The sequence below is a fragment of the Choristoneura fumiferana genome, chromosome 8 (assembly GCF_025370935.1).
Source record: "Choristoneura fumiferana chromosome 8, NRCan_CFum_1, whole genome shotgun sequence".
Lineage (NCBI taxonomy): Eukaryota > Metazoa > Arthropoda > Insecta > Lepidoptera > Tortricidae > Choristoneura > Choristoneura fumiferana.
This window is the reverse complement of record NC_133479.1, coordinates 1,090,864-1,114,201: the sequence shown is the minus strand read 5'-3', so window position 1 is coordinate 1,114,201 and position 23,338 is coordinate 1,090,864. Positions and strand designations below refer to the sequence as shown.

Sequence of the window (23,338 nt, the reverse complement as noted above, 5' to 3'; positions counted from 1 at the left end):
TAGGTCAATCTACCTGTTAACAACTGGCTAGCTAGTTTTATTAAACACTTGGGGTACATTTTGATTTCAAAGAAATAAAAAAACAATTATACTCATTCCCTTTTTATTATTTACAAATTACCATACAGGCAGTATTTACGAATATATTATAAATTATAATAGTAACATACTGAGTGGAGAGCAACATGAAGAGTAGAAATTAAAAGTGGACCACTGTATGTAATCGCCACATTTATGACCAAATATAGCAACAATATTGTATGTATGAGAATTTGAGTTCTTCCACAAGTTTTCTACTCTTAGGGGCTGTTTCACCATCCACTGATTAGTGTTAAGTGCCGGTTAAATGTGATGCCGTCTCCGTCTATTCGAACAAAACAAATAGAGACGGCATCACATTTAACCGTCACTTAACACTAATCAATGGATGGTGAAACAGCCCCTTACTGTCGACCAAATCTGACTAACGATTCGATTAAAAATCAACTGACCATGAAATGTTTCAGATACAATACAGTTAGATACAAATTCTTGTTAATGTCTTTAATTGGATTTATTAGTAGACAAATAAGGTAAGGAGAGGCTGATGAAACTGCAAGTCAAATCTAAATAACTTTCACTTCTTTCATTCTTTTTTTTTACTCCCATTTTGTTAACCCAGAAAAGCAGAGGCGATTTATCGTCCCTAGTAGTTACTGTTTAAACTTCTTCTGTTTCGTAATAAATGATACTAATTTCACTGTATGTTATGAAAATTCGATGATTTTTGCTATTGTGGTACTTTCGTTTCGGGCCTGTTTATGGGTTAAGGATAAGAAATTCGTGACCGTGATACGTAATTTTTTAGTTTAATTCTATACCTATAGTATTTTGTGTAATAATATAATGAACAAAATGTTTTTTTCTTTTTTATTTGCCCTCAGCCCCAATAGCGTAGCCACCACCAATTATGATGCAGCAGTAAATAATCTATCTATATAAATAAAAATGAATCGAAAAATGTGTTGCTAAGTGCAAAACTCGGGAACAGCTGGACCGATTTCGCTAATCTATATAAATAAAAATGAATCGTAAAATGTGTTGCTAAGTGCAAAACTCGGGAACGGCTGGACCGATTTCGCTAATTATTTTTTTGTTGTGTTCGTTATTGTCAGGAGAAGGTTTTTATGGTAGGAAATATAGAAAAAATGAACGGGGGCGAAGCCGCGGGCAACAGCTAGTACATTATAAAAATTGATAAAAATTAAAGAAATAAACACAATTATTCTGAATTTGAATCGTAAATGTACTTTATTAAATTAAATGTAGATGCGTCATAAAGTACATTTTCATACAACCATTTATTTGTTTCAAAGCAACTAAAATTGACTTTTGCAGTTATATGAATAATCTGGTTTTGAGGACTAAAATTAGGTGTCTTTTATTTGAGTCGCTTCTCCGTATTATTGTGGTAGGGTGTCAGTCAACGGCCCTAAGGTAGCTTCCTTACCTTATCTGAATATCTCATGCCGCGCCAACATTTCTGGCGCATATTTATATTGCTTCTATTCCTATCGCACACGCCTGCTCGTGAGAAAGGAATAAAAGCTTTGTGACTACTGTTTAACTTAGACTAAATATCTATATTTTCATCAACTGAGTCCAATTTTTTTACATTACATCTAAGGCATTTTGGCGCATAAGCTAACAAAGTGACAGAATCGAAGAATCAACTATCTAATATACATTGCACGATAAAATTCAAACTTTAACCTTTGAAATAAGTTTAAAACTGAAATACTCAAGATTTTTTAAATTAAAATAACGATACATCTCTTTTGTAAAGTGTGGCTAATCTTTAATGTATATTCAATAATAGTTACATAATAGGGTATACAGTATTTATTCTATGGTTATATTAATAATGTCCTTGGCCACCACTAATATTTTCCCCGTCTATATGTATATAATAATTATAATACAAAGACATTATCACATCAAGTCAATCTATGTAAAGCGCAAGTGCAAGAATTTGTTAAAATAATTTCACGCCGACATCTTAAAAATATATGGCAATAATATCCAAATACTTTCATTTTGTAGTCGATTCTTAAATAAATAAAAAATAATGTAAAGGTTAAAATGAAAATAATTTACACAAAAATAATAATAAAGTATATTTCAGTAGTCTTCTCACTTACAAAACAATACCAATTTTAAAATGTTTTTAAATTTCACAGTAGCACAAGTAAGTAGCGACTGGTAAGAAGTAGAAGTCTTAGCATACATTTAGGGACCTTAATTTGATGAATAAATAACAAGGCTATACTATCAACTTAAATTTATTTAGCAGGTAGATCAGTATCTAGTAGTATAGTGAGTTTAGAAATAGGACTTGAACATTAAGACTTTTTTTAAATGTCTTCCTAAATAGAAGATTGGAGTTTTAAGTAGTTGACGACAGAAGTAACGGCTTATTATGAAAGATGGCTGTTTCGAGAACACATTGAGAAGTATCGCCGTACAGATTTAGGAGCATTTGAAATTAGACGCGTGATTTTTTTTCATGTAATTTCTTTGAGATTGCCTACTATAATTTCTTCGGAGAAAGAAAAAGTAGGATATGTCAATCAAGAAGTGTAACTTTTTATTGGTGAAAGAATTTGTTAAATTCGCTCAGTAGTTTCAGAGATTACCTCCTACAAACAAAGTTCCTGCTACTGTTTTATAGGTACAGATATAATGTGCACTATAAATGCACTACATTTACACAGTATAACAAGTTTTCCCTACAGTAGGCCGACGCCTTTGAAGTTGAGCGATACCGCAGCCTGTATAGGTATTTACGCGTAGAAGGTAATGTCTTTTACGAATCGGTACATAGTGGTTTTGCGAAATTATATAAAACAAAATGAATTAGGAGTGGCATACTTATTAGGGGTAAGAAGTATCAAAATTATACAATTTTCGAAATAAACAACTTTTTTTTTCTACAAAATATACTTTCATAGAATAGTAACCGACAAATAATTTCGGTTTCTAGACTTAACGGACTTAAAGTTCCTGTTATTGAATTTAATTAAGTATATAAAAAATAAATAAGTATAATTATATAAATAGATGAAATCTTAGTTCCTTATTTATGCGAGTTGATGATTCGCACGCACTCACAGTACATGTCGTATGCACCATAATCAATTTTATTATAAATTTAAATGTTAAAAAAGCGATAGCCCTAAAAGACTTGTCCCAAGCTACTAAGAACGGCGAAGTATGCAGCTGGGGCTCCTCCCACCCGCGTCTCACCCCTCACGCCCCGCACGATTGCTCTGTCTAGACGTCTCCGTCGGATTACTGTAGGGAAACTTGTTATACTGTGACATTTACATGTATTTTGGTATGAGCTTCAGCACAAACACGTATGGATAATATATTTTTTCAAGTTACTAGTTATTATGTATCTTTAATCATAAGAAACAATTAGATATTATCACGAAAATAATTATAAAAAAGGTTTCAAAGACATTTTTACAGTCCTTGGACCACCAGACTTTCCGGCAACATTTAGGGGCTGTTTCACCATCCATTGATTAGTGTTAACCGACGGTTAAATGTGATGCCGTCTCCGTCTATTCGATCAAAACAAATAGAGACGGCATCACACCTAACCGCCAGTTAACACTAATCAATGGATGGCGAAACAGCCCCTTAGAATCATAGTTCAAAACTATTCACAGAATGCGGTCCTCATATTTTGCATAGGTACTCAATGTCCCTTAGCGCCTGTACTAACGTCTGTATATGCGAGCGCTTGCGTTAATGTATATGTAAAGCACGCATCATGGAATAACAAGATGCAATGAAAAGGGTTCGATTCCGTCCCCGGCTATATTTTTCTGGTTTCTTAATGTGTTCTAGACTCTAGTTTCAATACAATTTAAAAAAATACAGTATCCTACTATAGTTAGTTAGCTCGTTGAAGTGGCAATGGGCAGGCCATATAGCACGGAGAACAGATGGTCGCTGGAGCCGAAAGGTTCTCGAGTGGAGACCGCGGAACGGCAAGCGCAGCGTGGGACGTCCACCAACTAGATGGACGGATGACCTGGTTAAAGTCGCGGGTTCACGGTGGATGCAAGCCGCTTCCAACCGAGGCAACTGGAGGTCTATGGGGGAGGCCTATGTCCAACAGTGGACGTCCTATGACTGATATGATGACAGCCTACTATAGTTTAGGAAATATTTCTTACTGCCGAATTGAAACCTCTCTAAGGCGGGGGAGGGGGACACCAGCGGCGGTCGAGGCAGGGGGCGCGCTACCTCGGGGCCCGCTTGAGGGCCACTAACTCGTCCAGCTGGGCCTTGTACAGCTGGGTCACGTCTTGCAGGTCTAGTTTTAGCTCTTCCAGCTGTTCCTCCTTCTCGCCGTACATTTGTAGCAAGGCGTCGTATTGCTCTTGGAGGCTCTGTGGACAAAATACAATAAACTTAGTAACATTGTAATGAAAGTTTGATTGTGTGTGTGGTTACTATCTCGCTATAACCTAACCTAACCAACAAAAATTTGGAAAACCCCCGACATTGTCACTTCAAACTTCGATATCTCAAAAACTGAACCGATTTTACGATACGATATTATGATAAAACATGTCTAAGAACCATCGCTAGAAAACCTGCTTTCAAATAAAAAAAAAACCGCATTCAAATCGTTTCCCCGTTTAAGAGTTACGGTGGTGCCACAGACAGACAGACGTAGCGGTCAAGCTTATAACACCCTCTTTTTGCGTCGGGGGTTATAAAAATGGTTGAATGGATTAAGGTGTAATTTACGTGCAACTCAGGAAAAACTCATCTACTCATGTTTATGTGTGTGCGTGTGTGTTTATGTATATGTTTCTGTGGGTGTATTTGTAATGTAGGCTATTCTTTATCCTTATATTCCCACTGATATATCTCGTATATACAATTCTCGGGTCAAAAATGTTTGTGACCAAACTCCTTCGGAATGGCTTGACCGATTTTTATGAAATTTTTTGTGTATATTCGGTAGGTCTGAGAATAGGATGTAAACTATTTTTCATACCTCTACGCGGACGGAGTCGCGGGCAACAGCTAGTAAAATATAGAAATCCCAACCGCTCTAGAGTCCTGCAATTTTTTTCACGGTGGTTCTTTGCAATTTTGTACGGGTTTGTGTAATTTTTTTGGGAAATTCCATGAGCGAGCGAAATCGCGTATAAAGACTCGTTAATTTATAGGTTTGGGACGTGGAGCACGAAGTCACTTTGTAGGTTTGAAAATTTGTGGAGATAACGTAACATTAGCTGCGCCCGCGCCGCGGCGGCCCTTAGCTCGGTCACTCACCTGGTAGTCGTCCACCCTGGCCCTCAGCTCCCCCACATGGCCCCTCAGCGCGTCCCTCTCTCCGGCCAGGTGCTGCGCCCGCGCCGCGGCGGCCCTTAGCTCGGTCACTCACCTGGTAGTCGTCCACCCTGGCCCTCAGCTCCCCCACATGGCCCCTCAGCGCGTCCCTCTCTCCGGCCAGGTGCTGCGCCCGCGCCGCGGCGGCCCTTAGCTCGGTCACTCACCTGGTAGTCGTCCACCCTGGCCCTCAGCTCCCCCACATGGCCCCTCAGCGCGTCCCTCTCTCCGGCCAGGTGCTGCGCCCGCGCCGCGGCGGCCCTTAGCTCGGTCACTCACCTGGTAGTCGTCCACCCTGGCCCTCAGCTCCCCCACATGGCCCCTCAGCGCGTCCCTCTCTCCGGCCAGGTGCTGCGCCCGCGCCGCGGCGGCCCTTAGCTCGGTCACTCACCTGGTAGTCGTCCACCCTGGCCCTCAGCTCCCCCACATGGCCCTCAGCGCGTCCCTCTCTCCGGCCAGGTGCTGCGCCCGCGCCGCGGCGGCCCTTAGCTCGGTCACTCACCTGGTAGTCGTCCACCCTGGCCCTCAGCTCCCCCACATGGCCCCTCAGCGCGTCCCTCTCTCCGGCCAGGTGCTGGGCCCGCGCCGCGGCGGCCCTTAGCTCGGTCACTCACCTGGTAGTCGTCCACCCTGGCCCTCAGCTCCCCCACATGGCCCCTCAGCGCGTCCCTCTCTCCGGCCAGGTGCTGCGCCCGCGCCGCGGCGGCCCTTAGCTCGGTCACTCACCTGGTAGTCGTCCACCCTGGCCCTCAGCTCCCCCACATGGCCCCTCAGCGCGTCCCTCTCTCCGGCCAGGTGCTGGGCCCGCGCCGCGGCGGCCCTTAGTTCTCCGTCGCGGCGCTGCAGCTGGGACAGCAGGTCGTCGACCCCCGCGGCTGTCACGATCGGGGTCGGAGTCGCGCGCCCCGTCTCCTCCTGGAACATCAACATCATCATCATCTAGTAGATTGTACAACAAGAGCATAAAACGAGCCATTTTACCCGAGGCGTTCGTATAGCCACCCGAGCTGGTACGGCGAGGGTGGATAGACACGTCGAGGGGAAAGTGGGTTTGATGCTCGAGTTTTACACTCTGCTTTTCACTTCGATGGGGAGGAAATGAAATTTCAACAGTGGAAACAATTGTTCACTTACTATGTACCTTTTATTGTTCATGCATTACTATATAATTTTTAGTTTTATTGATTTATTAGAATAAATAAAAAATAATAAAAAAAAACATGTAGAAACTTCTTTGTTTGTGGCTGTTTACACCTGATTGCCTTGGTCTTAGACGAAGATTTTATTTTATGCACTAGAGCATAAAAAGTCATCTTATGTCGCCTAGATACAGATAAACACGAACTTTACGAGCATGACAAGTGATTAGGTTTTTTTAACCTTTTGAACGCCACAGTCGGCAAAACACGACCGCTGAAAATCATGCCATTGGCAACATGTCGGCATTTCGTGGCGCCTATGGAACGATTTTCAGTTTTTTTTGTCGTCTGGCCGAACGAGGCGTCCAAAATGTTAAAGAAAAGATTCTCGGATCGCAGATCTGAACGATCGGATTAACGATTTGAGACTTCGTTTTCAGGGTTCCGTACCCGAAGGGTGCCAAAGGGACCCTATTTCTGGGACTCCGCTGTCTGTCTGTCCGTCCATCTGTCACAGGGCTTTATCTCTTGAGCTGCAATAGACACTTAAACTTAAGTATAAAAACAAAATACTAAAAATAGAATAAATTAAAAATGAAAAGAAGTCATCATACAAGAAATATGTTTTTTTCAGCGTTTTTTGGTTGCTAGGCGTTATTATTCGTTGCTAGGCGGGCAAGATGAGAGCTGGCAGTGCTAGGTGTCAGTTGATTTGTCTTGACGAGTACTTTGGTAACCAGGGGTAAAAATTACAGTCAGCGAAAAAAGCTAGTATTTTTTTAGCGTTCATAACCAACGCCATCTAGTGACATAACGAAGGTTTACATGTAGGTTTACACTGAGAACACATAGATGGCGCCACTTGCCTTCACTTGCCTGCTTCAAGCGAATGTTTCGTTGAACTGGGAATGCAATCGCTTCTGTACGAATATGACTCGCCATTGACCGATTTTTTTTAAATTTAATTGTTAAAGTAGTTCACTCACGGAAGCCCACAGCGTGGAGGACAGCGTGTCGGAGGCCACGGAGTGCGGCGGGCTCGCGTCGCCGCGGGACGACAGCTGCTCCTGCGACAAACAATAAAAGCTAAAGCTAAAGAAAAGCTTGTGTTCTGGTTACTACAAGACAACGGATGAATACGAGTATGCTTTAAAAAAAAAGAGACATGAATACATTTAAAACACTCAAGATTATTGAACATGAAACTACCGTGAGACTCGCTCATATTAAATGATATTGTAACGGATAACTCACGTCTTAAACCGAATTTAGCTCGACATGTTTCGACATGTTGTGAGAGCGGCAGCCGCCGAGTCGCGTGCTCCTGAGAAGAAGGGCTACGAAATAGCCCGAAACATGTCGAGCTAAACTCGGTTTAAGACGTGAGTTGTCCGTTACAATATCATTTAATATCACCCAAGATTAGATAACAAACATTCGTGTTTCAAACAAGACAAATCTTGCAACCGAATTTTGACCTACTTCCAGTGGTCAGATTGATATAAAATTTGGCACATTTACGTAAATCTGGTGACAATACATTAATAATAATAAATAAATAATAATAAATATCACGGGCCAATCACACCATTTACCTAGTCCCAAAGTAAGCTTAGCAAAGCTTGTGTTATGGGTACTAAGCAACGGATAAATATAATTATATAGATAGATACATACTTAAATACATATTAAACACCCAAGACCCGAGAACAAACATTCGTATTTTTCATACAAATATCTGCCCGAACGGGAATCGAACCCGGACCTCAAGCTTCGTAGTCAGGTTCTCTAACACTAGGCCATCTGGTCGTCATTACATTAATCTGGTGGTCCAACCAGGCTCGTCTCTGCACGACGGAACTCTTCAACGGTTAAAGGCATCGACTGGAAATTTGGAACGCAAATGTAAATTAGATGACAATGCAAATACAGTCAAGAAAATGTAAAAAAAAAACAAGATCTGCCCCTACAGGGCATCGAACCCTGTCAAGCTACGTAATCAGGTTCTCAAACTACTGGACTATCCGTTCGTTACGAATTAATTAACTTTACACATTTGGAACGTACTTGCAGTATGGCGTTTCGTTTCTTCTCGACGTCCAGCGCGTCTTTAGCGGAGGCGAGCGCGGCCTCCGCCTCCGCTAGCCGCCGGCGCAGCTCCGCCAAAGCCGTTTTGCTTTCCTCTTGCACGAGGGACAGCTCGCGGGACAAGCTGGAACACAATTTGTCATCATCATCAGCCGGAACACGTCCACTGCTGAACATAGACTCTTCTCTTAGAACACCACTTACAACCGATTGCCTGCAAATCTCATGATGTCATCAGTCCAGCTAGTAGGCCTGCCGATGCTTATGTTTCCGGTTCGCGTTCGATACTCTGTGGCGTCTGAGAGATTTTTCTGTTCTGACCTTACCTTTTAAAAATAAAAGTGCTTTTGGCTGATATCCCACAATCTACCATTATAAAGTTATTCGTTTTTCTATTTCCAACTTACTTTGCTTTCTTAACTGACACAGTTTAGGAGCCCCTTCTCTAATAATAATTCGGTTCCCACTCCAAGCATAGCATTGACAACTCCCTGAAGAAGTGTTTCCATTGTAGCCTTTCGCACATTTTACACTTACAATACAATACAAAGACTCTTTATTGTACAGCAGAAATAGTAAACGATACAGAAAACAGGTACACAGAGAGAAAATCACAAGGTAAGCAATAGGCGGCCTTATCGCTTAAGAGCTTTTACCTATGTATCTCGTGGTCCCCGGCGGCCACCCTCGCCTGCAGCTCTGTGGCGCGCGCCGCCTCGTGCTCCAGCCGGGCCCTGGTGTCGTCCAGCAGTCCCTCTGCGGTGGCGAGCCTCCGCGCCAGCTCGTCGCACTCCTCCCGCGAGAGACGCTCGCGCTCGACCGCCTTCGCCAGCGAGGTTTCGACTTCCGCTGAACGACAAGGGTTATGGTGATGCGGGACTTTTAAGCTACCATGTCGTCTAAATGCTAATACTCGGGCAGCTGATAAGACTCAGTTGTGGAAATCGATTGCTAGTACACTAAGGTCACACAGAAATCAAGGATCCGGTTCGAAGGACCAAAAGAACGAGCTGTTTGCCCGTGGATGAATGTAGTTTACAGTAACATTATTTATTTATTTCAAGACAAAAAACATAACAAACATATCGATAGCTTGTAAGGCGAATGTATTGTTTCAATGATTTATTAATATTATAAATGGAGTAATGAATAAGAGACACTAAAGGAATAGTGCTATTTCAGCACAATTATTATTTATTTACGTTATATACAGTTTGTATCATCTGCCAAATATGTGGTCTACCACCCTAAAGTTGATAATTGTTTGCATGTCACAAAACAATAATGCCAATAGACGTGTCTGTCAACTTGAAAGTTCGACTTTAGCGATATATTCATTTGATATGAACATGTTTAAAAATTGATAGACCACTTACTTGGCTGATGGCACATCAGTCAGAACTATAAAAAGGACTCGTTACTTAGATGAAGTGATCGACTTTATAGAACTCTTGAATTACGAATTTAATTTTCTGGGTTTGTTTGTACAGTCTTGTACAGTGCATCAATATCTGCCACAACGGAGCGTACAAAAATATCTAACACGTTTCACCGGCGCTCGAAAATAAATAATTGTATAATGTGTATAGTTGTTTATGCACGTTTTGTTGTGTCAGATATTAATTAGTATTAAAGACTGCACAATCAGACCTATAGTGGAGGTCAGCGACCTTTTGAGATGGAAGAGGCATTCAAAGGTAACCCCCCCCTCCCCCCTCACCGTGGCCCCGCTGCAGCGTCCGCAGCGTGTGCGCGTGCGCCTGGTCCCTGTCCAGCGCCGAGCGTTGCAGCGCCGCCAGCTGCGCCAGGAGCGGGGCGGCCCCCGCCCCTGCCGCTCCCGCGCCCCGCCCGCGGCCCCCCGCGCGCTTCCAGCGCCGCCGCTAGCTCGCGGGCCTCTGCTAGCTCCGCCCGCAAGGCCTCCTCCCGCCCCACCCAGCGGCGCTCCTCTGAAACAATATACACGAGATTAAGCCCTGGACTAAAGAGCCGTAGGTTTAGGTTTCATCACATCTCCTTCGCACCTTCGTCACCATCTCCTGCCGCAAGCTAGCCAGCTGGCCGGCCAGCGCGTCCCGCTGTTCCGCTCCGCGTCCCGTCCCCCCTCACCTTGCACCATCTCCTGCGCAAGCTAGCCAGCTGGTTGGCCAGCGCGTCCCGCTGTTCCCGCTCCGCGTCCCGTCCCCCCTCACCTTGCACCATCTCCTGCCGCCAAGCTAGCCAGCTGGTTGGCCAGCGCGTCCCGCTGTTCCCGCTCCGCGTCCCGTCCCCCCCTCACCTTGCACCATCTCCTGCCGCAAGCTAGCCAGCTGGTTGGCCAGCGCGTCCCGCTGTTCCCGCTCCGCGTCCCGTCCCCCCTCACCTTGCACCATCTCCTGCCGCAAGCTAGCCAGCTGGTTGGCCAGCGCGTCCCGCTGTTCCCGCTCCGCGTCCCGTCCCCCCTCACTTGCACCATCTCCTGCCGCAAGCTAGCCAGCTGGTTGGCCAGCGCGTCCCGCTGTTCCCGCTCCGCGTCCCGTCCCCCTCACCTTGCACCATCTCCTGCCGCAAGCTAGCCAGCTGGCGGCCAGCGCGTCCCGCTGTTCCCGCTCCGCGTCCCGTCCCCCCTCACCTTGCACCATCTCCTGCCGCAAGCTAGCCAGCTGGTTGGCCAGCGCGTCCCGCTGTTCCCGCTCCGCGTCCCGTCCCCCCCTCACCTTGCACCATCTCCTGCCGCAAGCTAGCCAGCTGGTTGGCCAGCGCGTCCCGCTGTTCCCGCTCCGCGTCCCGTCCCCCCCTCACCTTGCACCATCTCCTGCCGCAAGCTAGCCAGCTGGCCGGCCAGCGCGTCCCGCTGTTCCCGCTCCGCGTCCCGTCCCCCCCTCACCTTGCACCATCTCCTGCCGCAAGCTAGCCAGCTGGTTGGCCAGCGCGTCCGCTGTTCCCGCTCCGCGTCCCGTCCCTCCCTCACCTTGCACCATCTCCTGCCGCAAGCTAGCCAGCTGGTTGGCCAGCGCGTCCCGCTGTTCCCGCTCCGCGTCCCGTCCCCCTCACCTTGCACCATCTCCTGCCGCAAGCTAGCCAGCTGGCCGGCCAGCGCGTCCCGCTGTTCCCGCTCCGCGTCCCGTCCCCCCTCACCTTGCACCATCTCCTGCCGCAAGCTAGCCAGCTGGCGGCCAGCGCGTCCCGCTGTTCCCGCTCCGCGTCCCGTCCCCCCCTCACCTTGCACCATCTCCTGCCGCAAGCTAGCCAGCTGGTTGGCCAGCGCGTCCCGCTGTTCCCGGTCCGCGTCGGCGTCCCTCTTGTCCCTGGCGGCGGCCCCGCAGCGCGCGCGCAGCTCGACCCTCTCGGCCTCGACCTCGGCCAGCTCGCGCTTGGCCGCCTCCAACGACGACCGCGTCGTGTTCAGCCGCTGCGTCGTGTCGTCCAACGCGCTCTTTGTCTGCAGATAGCAGAGTTTCACGCATCAAACTTAAAATCTAACAGCCTTATTCATAAAAAGTTAGAGCCCCTTGAAGGCTCCTTGAAAGCCCGATGCTAAAAAACATGATTCATAAACGTCTGTTAGCGCTAATCAGTCGATCAAGGCTCTGCTAAAGTTAGATGACCTCTGCTAAGTCACAAAATGGCCGCCATAAGTTTGAACAGCTGACTTTGACAAGAGCAAAAAACCATACCGAAGATATTTTTAGTGAAGGGAGGGATACGCAAAGATTAAAAAAATCCAGGAAAAAATATTTTCAGGAATTTGTATTTAAAAATCCTCTAAATTAGGTATTTATTACTGCTACTCTACTACTTTACTAACAATAAATATGAAAAAAATAAAATTAGGATGATTAACATAATTACGGCTTTTTGCACTTAGGTACAACATAAACATGCGGATCGGAAATGGCGGGAAAACAAACATCTCGCTTTTTATTTTTTCTCCTGCTAATTTGCTGTCACTGCTGTCAATTTTTTTTTTAATTCTCGATGAGGCCATTTTTTGTCTTTGATTTGTCAAGATGGCCAACATAGCGCGTCTAATCCGTCTATCAGCAGCTCAACAACTAGCAGACTGCTAGCAAGCGTTTATGAATCATACTTCTTGACAACCGTCTAACAAGCTTAATCAGTCTGCTAAGTAACAGACCGATCAAACCTCAATTAAGGTTTTTTTATGAATAAGGCTGTGTAGTTAAGTATAAAATTAACCTCCTGAGACCCACTATATAAATCGTCACTACTTTAAAAAGAACTCGTACCTCAAAATATATATTTTTTCTGAATGAACTTTATGAACATTACGTCAAGGTTCAATTTTGCTGACATATTGATTTAAGATACGAGATTTTTTCAAAGTAGTAACGAAATATTAAAAAAAATCGGGAATAAAGTCGGACTGCCGTGGTGTGAAACAATAGAAAAATAATAATTTTTAACTTTTTACATTGTCGTAGGTCCATTATTTCCTTGAACTTATCGTGTACATTCTATTGTACATTTGGGCAGCACGAGGTTAAAATTAATTCGAAATATTTCAGGATATGGTTGTGTTAGTTGAACTGAACACATCTGTAAGGGTTTTACCTTTAAAAAGAAGCTAACTGGATGACTGACTAACTTACTTAGGGCCTAGGAGCTTATCATTTTGCACAGAGATTTCTTCATCATACCGCCGGAGAAAAAGAAAAGTTTTTTTGGGAATTCGAACCCTGGACAGGTAAAATCCTACTAATATTATAAATGTGAAAGTTTGTGAGTGAGTGAGTATGTTTGTTACTTCTTCACGCTGAAACGGCTGGACGGATTTGGATAAAATTGGGCAAAAAGTTAGTTTATAATCTGGATTAAACATAGGATACTTTTTATCCCGATATTCCCACGGGATAGGGATAAAATCTCGAAATAACAACCGCTGGGTTTAGCGTCATGAAATTTGGCATGGGTGTTTTAACTTAACGTCAATGAAAACCACGATATAATTTTAGGGAATTCCAACGAGAATTTAATAAAATCCCGGAATATTCTCTAAATTTGTTCGTTAACATTTATAGGTAGAGCCACTCACGATGACGCGTGCCGTGGTTCTTAATACAATGTCATTAAGAGCGTTTATACCTGCTGAGCTGGCAACGTTGCATTTTTGTTAGTTTTCTCGATTATTCCATAAAAATTGAATGAAAATGTGTCTAATCCAATAATTATTCGTGATAGACTTTTATTTTCTTTAAAAACCGGTCATAAACGTTAATTCGTTTTAAGGAATATAAAAGTCTATCACCAATTTCTATTTATTTAAACCCTACCTCATTCAGCTCCGTGTCCAACTTCTTATTGGCGGTGGTGAGCCTGTACACGGCCTCAATCTGCGAAACCTCCAGCTCTTCCTTCGCTGCGATGGCGCGCTTCAGGCGGTCCAGCTCCGAGGATTGCTCAGCTATTTTATCCCTGAAATAAATGAACAAGGCTATTTATTGTGGCGAGCCAAAACCAGTTGTAATTTTAATAAGTTGCTTGAATAGCAATTCTAAGTTCGGAGGACAGTGAAAAGTGCAAGTACGGTCAACAAAAAAAAGACCTGTAACTACAATATGTGTGATGTGAGCAATAAAGATTATGAATTTGAATTTTAAAACTTAAACTTAATTATTTAATTTTTAATACAAGCTTTTTTTGCTGACTGTACTTTTTGTTGACTGTACTTGTATTGTCAGCCAAACTACATTTGCATACCAAATTTCAAGTTGATGCCATTAACCGTTGAATAGTTCCGTCCTGTGGGGACGATCCTGTCTGGACTACCATGATGTCTTTACTAGATTATTGTATTGTCACGCAATTAACATAAGTATACCAAATTACAAAACAAACCAACTACTGGAAGTTTGTCGAATTTAACTTGCAAGATTTGATTACAGACAGACAGACGACAACGGGACAGGTGAAACTAAATAAAAGCTTGTAAAATGAAAATTTTCAAAACTTTACTTTAGGCGCAAGCCACACAAAAGAGACGTGGGACGGGGGCCCGTCGCTGTCGCGGCGCCCTTTGAACCAGTTTTCATACTAAATGTATAGAAACGTCGCGATCCAAAGCAAACAGAAGAGACGGGGCGGACACGCCCTCAACCCGTGTCCGGGCCGTCCGCAACGCGCCCCCGTCTCTCGTCTCTTCTGTGTAGCTTACGCCTTAAGCCCTGTCCGCACTGCGAAATTTTTCCGCGCGGTTTTTTTCTCGCAATTCTGTAACACATTGAATCTTATATGAATATCCGCACTGATGAAAAAAAACACAAAGCGTGGAATATAATTCGCGCGAATAAATACCGGCCGTGGTGGCCGAGTGGAGCCGTGGTGGCCGACTGGTTTGACCTATGGCCTCTCAAGCTGAGTTTTTCGAAATTCATGTGCGGAATTAAAGGAAAACATCGTGAGGAAACCTGCACAACAAACCTGCGAAGCAATTCAACGGTGAGTGTGAAGTTCCCAATCCACACTGGGCCCGCGTGGGAACTAGTGCCCAAGCCCTCTCATTCCGAGAGGAGGCCTGTGCCCTGCAGTGGGACGTGTATATATAGGCTGGGGATGATCTATATAAATAAAAATGAATCGTAAAATGTGTTGCTAAGCGCAAACTCGAGAACGGCTGGACCAATTCAGCTATTTTTTTTTTATATCATCGTTAAAGTCTAGGGAAGGTTTTATGAAGAGAAAAACTGGAAAAATTGCTGGGAAAAGAAAATGCGAGTATGGAAGTGCGGTAATTAATGCATCACCTGTGGGTTTAGTAAAATGCGGAGTGATGCGAATGTTTGCTACTCAATTTTATTTAGGGCGTTTTGTTTTATTAATCCCCTTATTTTGCATTTGCATGCTTGCTTGCTTGGCTGGAAGATGTTTGGACTATAGTGTCTGAAATAGGGACGTTCTTTCCATTTTTTTTCGTACACTACTTTTTTGGTTTAAAGTGGAACGAAGATTGCCGAGTAAATGAGTTTTATGACGAAGTACCTTAATACTACCTACTAAAAATAACAAAAACAAATAAATGAACTAAAATAATTTCCTTGCTCACCGCGACCTTACGAGTGTAGTGTGGTGGTGGTGATGGATGGGTTTGTGTGATTTGTGTGTGTTCTTACAGTGTGAGGTGGAGGAACTGCATGAACACGCATATTTGCATAAGCTTAGCTATCGTAAGGTCGCGGGTGAGCAAGGAAATTATTTTAGTTATTGATATGGACCTCCGCAAAGTAACGCCGAATTCAATAATTATTAAAAACAAATTTGTTTACGTTCCTCAATTTACATTGACTGGTTGATTTATTTTGTGTTTTGATTTAATCTATTTATACTCATGCCACCGCATCCGCGGACCGGGAGACGAGCTGTCGGTAGGCCTCCAACAAGATGGAGCGACGACTTGGTTAAGATCGCGGGATCGCGGTGGATGCGGAAAGCACAAGACGGTCTGAGTGGAGAGCCTTGGGGAGGCCTATGTCCAGCAGTGACGTCTTTCGGCTGACATGATGACTCATGCCACCTATAAGACGAGGGCGAAGCAATTTGGGTCGAAGAAATCGAAATGCTACAAACCAAGCTAATTATCAGAGTATCGAAGCAGCAGCAACGTCAAAGCGAAATGAAATTGAAAGGATTCGGATAGCACAAACCCGTGCAGAGCGTAATGAGCTGAATGCAGCTAATAATGTTGTAAGTTTCAATCGAGCTGCTTTAAATTAAATGTTACAATTGACTACAGTGCTAGCAATGCGTTGCTATTGGATCTATGAACTCAGTTTCCCACATTGTAAGGCATTGAAGTACAAAAATGAAGCCGCTGGATTGTGTTGCGCAAATGGCAAAGTGAAATTAATACCATTGGTGAAATTAATATATATATTATATATTTAAAGTACCCAAAAATCTGTTCTGATATATTAGGTAGTGAAAATTAATAATTTCATCATATGCGGCATCATCACCAGAATTTAATTATAACAGATAAGTTTCTACATCATTATATTTAGTGTAGATAGCCTAGATTTCTGTAGACTTGCTTGCTTCCATGCTCGCTTGCATGCTTGCTTGCTTGCTTGCATACTCGCTTGCTTGCTTTCTTGCATGCTTGCTGCATGCCACCTTGCATGCTTGCTTGCTTGCTTGCATACTCGCTTGCTTGCTTTCTTGCATGCTGGCTTGCATGCTTGCTAGCATGCAAGCTTGGTTACACGCTTCCATGTTCGCTAGCGTGCATGCTTGCTTGCATTCTGCATGCTTGCTTGCATGCTTGGTTACATGCTTCCATGTCGCTAGCGTGCATGCTTTCTTGCATGCTTGCTTGCATGCTTGCTTGCATTCTTGCATGCTGCTTGCATGATTGGTTACATGCTTCATGTTCGCTAGCGTGCATGCTTGCTTGCATGCATGCTTGGTTACATACTTCCATATTCGCTAGCGTGCATGCTTTCTTGCATGCTTGCATGCCTGCCTTCCAAGCTTGCTTGCATTCTGCATGCCTGCTTGCATGATTGGTTACATGCTTCCATGTTTCGCTAGCGTGCATGCTTGCTTGCATGCTTGCTTGCATGCATGCTTGTTACATGCTTCCATGTTCGCTAGCGTGCATGCTTGCTTGGTTACATGCTTCCATGTTCGCTAGGTGCATGCTTTCTTGCATGCTTGCTTGCATGCTTGCATGCCTGCTTCCCAAGCTTGCTTGCATGCATGCTTGGTACATGCCTCCATGTTCGCTACGTGCATGCTTGCTTGCATGCTTGCTTGCATGCTTGCTTGCATGCTGTGCGCTTGCATGCTTGCTTGAATACATGCTTCATTGCGTGCTCGCTTGCATGCATTTGTTACTTGCATACATACTTGCTTGCATACTTGGTTGCATGCTTGCTTGATGCTCGCATGGTGCATGGTTACTTGCATACGTGGCTTGCATGCATGCTGCTCCGCTTGCGTGCTCGCATTGATTCCTCACTATAAAAAAAAGTACATGGCTAATAAGGTAACACAATATAAATTGATTTTAAGGCAGAACGAAGTTTGCGGGGCCAGCTAGTGATGAATAAATATCGCGCGGAAAAAATCGTTCTGTAGACAGGGCCTTATTACGGGATGCCTCACCTTAGCCCCTTAATGACTTGCTCATTATCCTTCTCCTTGGCTCTCAGTTTCTTAATGATGTTGGAGTGCGTGAGCTGCTGCCGCGCCAGCTTCTCTCCTTCCTCCTGCAGCTGCGCGATCACGTCGTCCTTTTCGCGCAGACTGCCCTCCAGCTCAGATGACAGCTTGCGGGACGACTCCGACTTGATGCTGTCCAGCTGTTTGCGTAATTGGTCCTGCACATCAATGCCATGTAAGAAATGAATATGTACAACTATAACCTGCAAGTTCTCAAATTTGGCAATTTTTCTGACTCCAATACGCAAATAAATATGCAGGCAGATAGGGTAAATGGTACTGAGCTTAATTAACATAGTTTCCCAAAATGTCCCGACTAAATTCCATACAAATTATTTGGGACATTTTAGGAATGTCAATTGATCAGTATCATTTGATCAGCCTGCCTGCAATTTTTTAAAGAATTGGAGTCAAAAATTAAATTGAAACTTTTTTGAGAAATGCTCAATTTTTGTCAGTTAGTGATTGACAACCTTATAGCCAAGTGGGTAGAGAATTTGACTATAGTATAGATCTATTCTATTCCAAGTTTGATCCTCAGTCGTCACAAATATGGATGTTTGTTTATCCATTTCCTATTGTCTAGCCTAGAGCTAGGATAAAATATTTATTTATTTCAAGGAACGGTTACATCTTACAAAAGAATAAAACTAAAGGAAAATAAATAGCATGGATTATTGTCTAACCTGCTTTTTTTTATTTTTGCTCAGTAATTTGTGCCATACAGTAAATAGTAGATTGTACAACAAGAGCATAAAAGGTTGAGGGAAAAATGGGTTTAATGCTTGAGTTTTTCACTCTGCTTTTCACTTCGATTGAGAGGAAATTAAATAGCAACAGTGGAAACAATTGTTCACTTACTAGGTATGGTAGGTATTCACTTATAGGTGATTTATTTTGATTGATTTTTAGTTTTATATAAAATAAAAATTATGTAAAAAGTTTTTTGTTTGTAGCTGTTGACACCAGATTACCTTCTTGGGCTTAGACGAAGATTTTACGTTATGCACAAGAGCATAAAAAGTCATTTTATGTCGCTTAGATCCAGCATAAATGCGAACTTTACGATCAAGAGAAGTGAAAAAATATTTTGTATTTATGATATTTACTTTTGCAAAAAACTATACTTAAGAGACTGTTCAAATGTTCAACAATGTTATGAACTGCCACTGTTAATTCGAGAACTAACTGGCAAATTGCAGTAAATCAAAACCGAAATAGCTTGATTGTTTTCCAGGTTACCATGAAGTTATTTGATTTATCGGAAATTACAGTAACAGCTTTAGCACAGCAAAATTATTCCACGAAACCGAAATACCTACATAGACAGATAAATTGATGTTATGAAATTTATAAATAGTATACAAGATGTCATTACTGTACCATTCATTTATAGAAAGGGGATTCCCCAATTTCGTCAGTTTTTTTTTTTTTATTCAACTGGATGGCAAACAAGCAAGTGGGTCTCCTGATGGTACGAGATCACCACCGCCCATAAACAACCAACCAACCAGCCAACCTACAGGCCTAAGATGGGATACCTCAAGTGCCAGTAATTTCACCGGCTGTCTTACTCTCCACGCTGAAACACAACAGAGCAAGCACTGCTGCTTCACGGCAGGATTAGCGAGCAAGATGGTGGTAGCAATCCGGGCGAACCTTGCACAAGGTCCTACCACCTGCAAAATGTTATAAGTAATGTTTTGTGCTTATTCTACATGATCCGGATGAATCAAATCCCAGGTGCAACAAGAATGCGTGGCATACTATTATTGACATATTATTCAGTATTCCACCCTTCCTCTGCTTGGAATATAAAAATAAACAATGCTCAAGAGAAGTCATGATAAATACTGAATATTAAATATAATGACCCGGATAACTCACGTCTTAAATCGAGTTTAGCTCGACATGTTTCGGGCTAATCCGTAGCCCTTCGTCTTCGGAGCAACGCGACTCAGCGGCTGCTGCAACACGCGCACTGCGCGCCGCCGCTCTGCTCGCGCGACACAGACGCAAGACGTGAGATATCCGGGTCATTATATTTAATATGAGTAGTTTCATGTTCAAAATACTGAATAACAGAAACTTGGCAACAAAAAAATATTTCAATACCTTTTCTCTAATGGCTTGTTGAAATTTCTTTTCTAGAGCTGACATCCTCTGTGTATAGTCCTCTGTAATAGTGTTAATATCGCCTCCTTCATGCGTCCCGTGCTTAGCCAACATTGTCTCCATTTGCGACTTCAAATCTGCATTGCTCTCAGCAAGCTCTGCGTTACTTCTACTAACTTCCATCAGTCTATTCTCTCTAGCTTCTAAAATCTCCGCCATCTCGCAAAGCCGTCTCATGAGGCGATCATTCTCCGAACCCTGGCTGTCATCACTAGTATTGCTCTGAATTGAAGCCTCAGATAACTCTCGGTTGTGGCCACGGATCTTAGTTGCTAAGGATTTGCCCAAAACTAAATCTACTAAGTTTGGGGAAGTTGTTCCGTCAAATTTAGATTGTTTAAAGTTGTATTTGGCTGGACTGTTGCGGCAAAAACCATGGCCGTCCCCATTTGGGCTTGGAATAATTTCTATGTCTGAAGATGTTGTTGTCTCCATTTCATCACCAGATGTGTGGCCAGAAGTTCTGTCAGAGCCTATTTTGACTAAATCGCTTTTGCTCTCTGAACTTGTTGGTGATGTCCGCTCTTTAATACTGTCTTTGAGTGACTCTGATTTCTCTGATTGGCTGCATTGCTGCTTTTCCACATTCACAAATGCTGAGCTTTCTGACTTAAGCATCTCACTAGAGACATTAACATTGTAGAATGAGGATGAATCACTCAGTTTTTCCATCAATGTATCCTCAGCTTCAGGTTCTTTCTTGGGTTCCTCAACCGTAACATCTAAAACCATACTGTCATTGTCAGCATTCAATGTCCGATCAGACCAAGAGCCATCATTAGAAGAGTTCTCACTAACCTGCATTTTCTGCGGCAACAAAAGAGGATCAAGAAGTAAAAATTCTTTTTCTATCAATTTTTTACTTTCAACTCTCTTAGGGAATGGGCTTATGGATTTTTCATCCGTATCAAGAACGGTAGGTGCTGTGCATTCAGAGATAGAATTGTAAGACATGGTGTCATCATCATCATCTGCTACCAAGCTAACACTGTCTGCGGTCTCTGCCTTCTCTGTCCTATCTACTGGGGTAGACTTTTTGTCACTGAACTTTCCTGGTGATAGATTCGAAGATGAGCTACTGTTTTTATCACTAGAGTAGCTGTCAAACCCTAAACACTCTATAGAGCTGGGACTGACAAGGCTATCGGGTAGAATTTCCACAGATTCAGAATTCAGTTTTTGCCCTGTACTACTGCTGTGCGATATAGAGTGCACTGATGCAGCCTCCGAGTCAGGTGTTGTCTTTAAACTTTGGGATAATACTTCAACAGAGTCCGAGCTGTTCAGACTAGATACTAACGACAGTCGATTAGAGCGAGATGAATTTCGTCTCTCTTCAGCCTTTGCTTCCTCTTTAGCTTTCTTTACATCAAATTCAGTTTCGTCCGACATAACAAGTTGGCTCTTCGCAAAGAGGTCAGTGGCGCTGCCGTATTTCGAATCATTGATGACATTCATAGACTTAGCTTTTGGAGGTTGGACAATAGCAGCATCATTTTCGGCATTATTTGGGTGTTCAAAGAAAGAACCAGCAAAAGAACCCCAGAGACTTTGAGAAGAGGCTTTAGAAGGGCTTTCAGTGACTACTGCTTGCTCGTTGACGCTTTGTGGGCCCTCGGCGCTGACCGTGAGTCCCCAGGAGGAGAAGAAATCCGTGTTGTCCTTTTGGGGCGATTCGCTCCGACCAGGAGACGATTTGACGTCAGAGGCGGCCGCCCCCGCCTCTTCCTCCTCCCCGCTCTCATCCTGGATGTCCAGCGCCTTGTCCAGGGTCTTTTGAGCCTCCTTCAGGGCCGTCTTCGCCAAGCTCGTCAGCCCCGAAGTATCGAACCAATTCATAATGAAATCTCATCTAAGACTCGCACAAACATCACGCACAATTGTAAAAGTCACCTCACAGTATTATATCACCGATAGAATGTTCTAAAAGGCCATTGTTCAATCGAAAAACATTAGGTATTCATATTCAGGCTATCACAACACAGTGACGTTTCCATTTTGTAAATTGTATTTATGTTTATCTTCTGTTGTTACATCGAAACATTCACTATCATCGCTGAATCGATACAATATAATGCGAAAACTGTTTTAAATAATATAATTCTATTTTATGACCACATAAAATAAAATAACTATACTTTTTAATTTCATGCACACGAAATATGATATAAATTTTCTGAAACAATCCGCGACTTTGCGGGACACGCTGGACACAAAGTCCATTTGACGTGTTAAGATCCAATCAGAAAACGTTGATAGTCGATTCAAACGCTATTCATTGGTTGAAAATCTGTCAAAACATGAACTGTGTCAGTTGCAGTTCTCAAATGGAAAGCTGCCAAAATCTGACGTTTACTTTTGCGAAACAGGACGTCATTTGACCAAAGTGGTCAGGCAAAAGTGACGGGCTATTTTGGCTCCTGTCACTAGAGCTCCAGTGGCGCAATTGGTTAGCGCACGGTACTTATAAGACAGTGTTCGTGTGAGAGATGCCGGGGTTGTGAGTTCGAGCCTCACCTGGAGCATATTTTTGATGATCGGTCTTGACTGTCTTGGCATTACAAATTTACATACTTTGCTCAATACAGTAGGTGGTTTTGTTCTTTTTTGTTTTTTTTTATTAGTTTATTTTTTAACTACGTAATGTCCTTTCAACTGACAACTGTTATAAAAAATTCAGAATAATCTTCGAGTACCTAAGTAGGTATACGGTTCTTTTGTCAATCTGGAGGCACGGGAGTGCCCCGCCATGTCGAGCAAAATAATGGCACGGCCGTACCATACTTTTCTCAAAGCCATTCAGGCTGTTTTCAACATCCTGTATTTTTTTATGGCTAAAGCTAGAACCCTGAAGTTTTAGTTACCTATCGGCCTAATGGTAAACTTTTTCTAATCAATCACAAAAAAGCAAAGACTAATAAATGAAAAACAAAAATACTTGAACTTTTTTTTATTTTGCATTCAGTCACAAATTTTATAGAACATTGCAAATGGAATGATAAACATGATTTATTACATGTGTCGAGTATGTATGTATATAAATCACAAATACCTATAATACATACAAGCAGTTCATGGATACGAAATCGTGGATATAGAACATCTTAAAAAATGTTTCAGTTGCAATATTTATTTTACTTACATATTTAAATAAATAAAATACTTAAGTAATAGGAATTTTCCTAACATAATAACAATTACTTGTAAAGATGATTTTTTGTTCACAAATTTCTAACAGCAAATAAAAGTAAGTAGGTAAGTATTTAACTTTACGTTTAAATGTAACAGTAACAGAGACAGTGGCGCCTTTATTTAATTTCTAGTTTTTAGTCCTAACATAATTCAAATTTACAAATCATTAATCCATTAGGTACTTTTTT

At 42.9% G+C, this 23,338-nt stretch overlaps 1 protein-coding gene and 1 non-coding gene across 2 annotated transcripts; one reads left to right on the top strand and one right to left on the bottom strand.

The window, feature by feature from the left end:
- Positions 1-86: 86 nt before the first annotated feature.
- Tmf (TATA element modulatory factor) lies at positions 87-22,145 on the bottom strand. Its single transcript, XM_074090640.1, is given in 11 exon segments — positions 87-4,445; positions 6,127-6,315; positions 7,526-7,606; positions 8,607-8,751; positions 9,284-9,476; positions 10,348-10,492; positions 10,494-10,573; positions 11,826-12,045; positions 13,898-14,039; positions 17,727-17,941; positions 19,899-22,145. Coding segments are annotated over 11 exon segments (3,459 nt in total). The 5' UTR covers positions 21,798-22,145; the 3' UTR covers positions 87-4,295.
- Positions 22,146-22,389: 244 nt separating this feature from the next.
- TRNAI-UAU (transfer RNA isoleucine (anticodon UAU)) lies at positions 22,390-22,483 on the top strand. The gene is made up of 2 exons: positions 22,390-22,427; positions 22,448-22,483. It is a non-coding gene; the product is annotated as a tRNA-Ile (tRNA).
- The last annotated feature ends 855 nt before the right edge of the window (positions 22,484-23,338 follow it).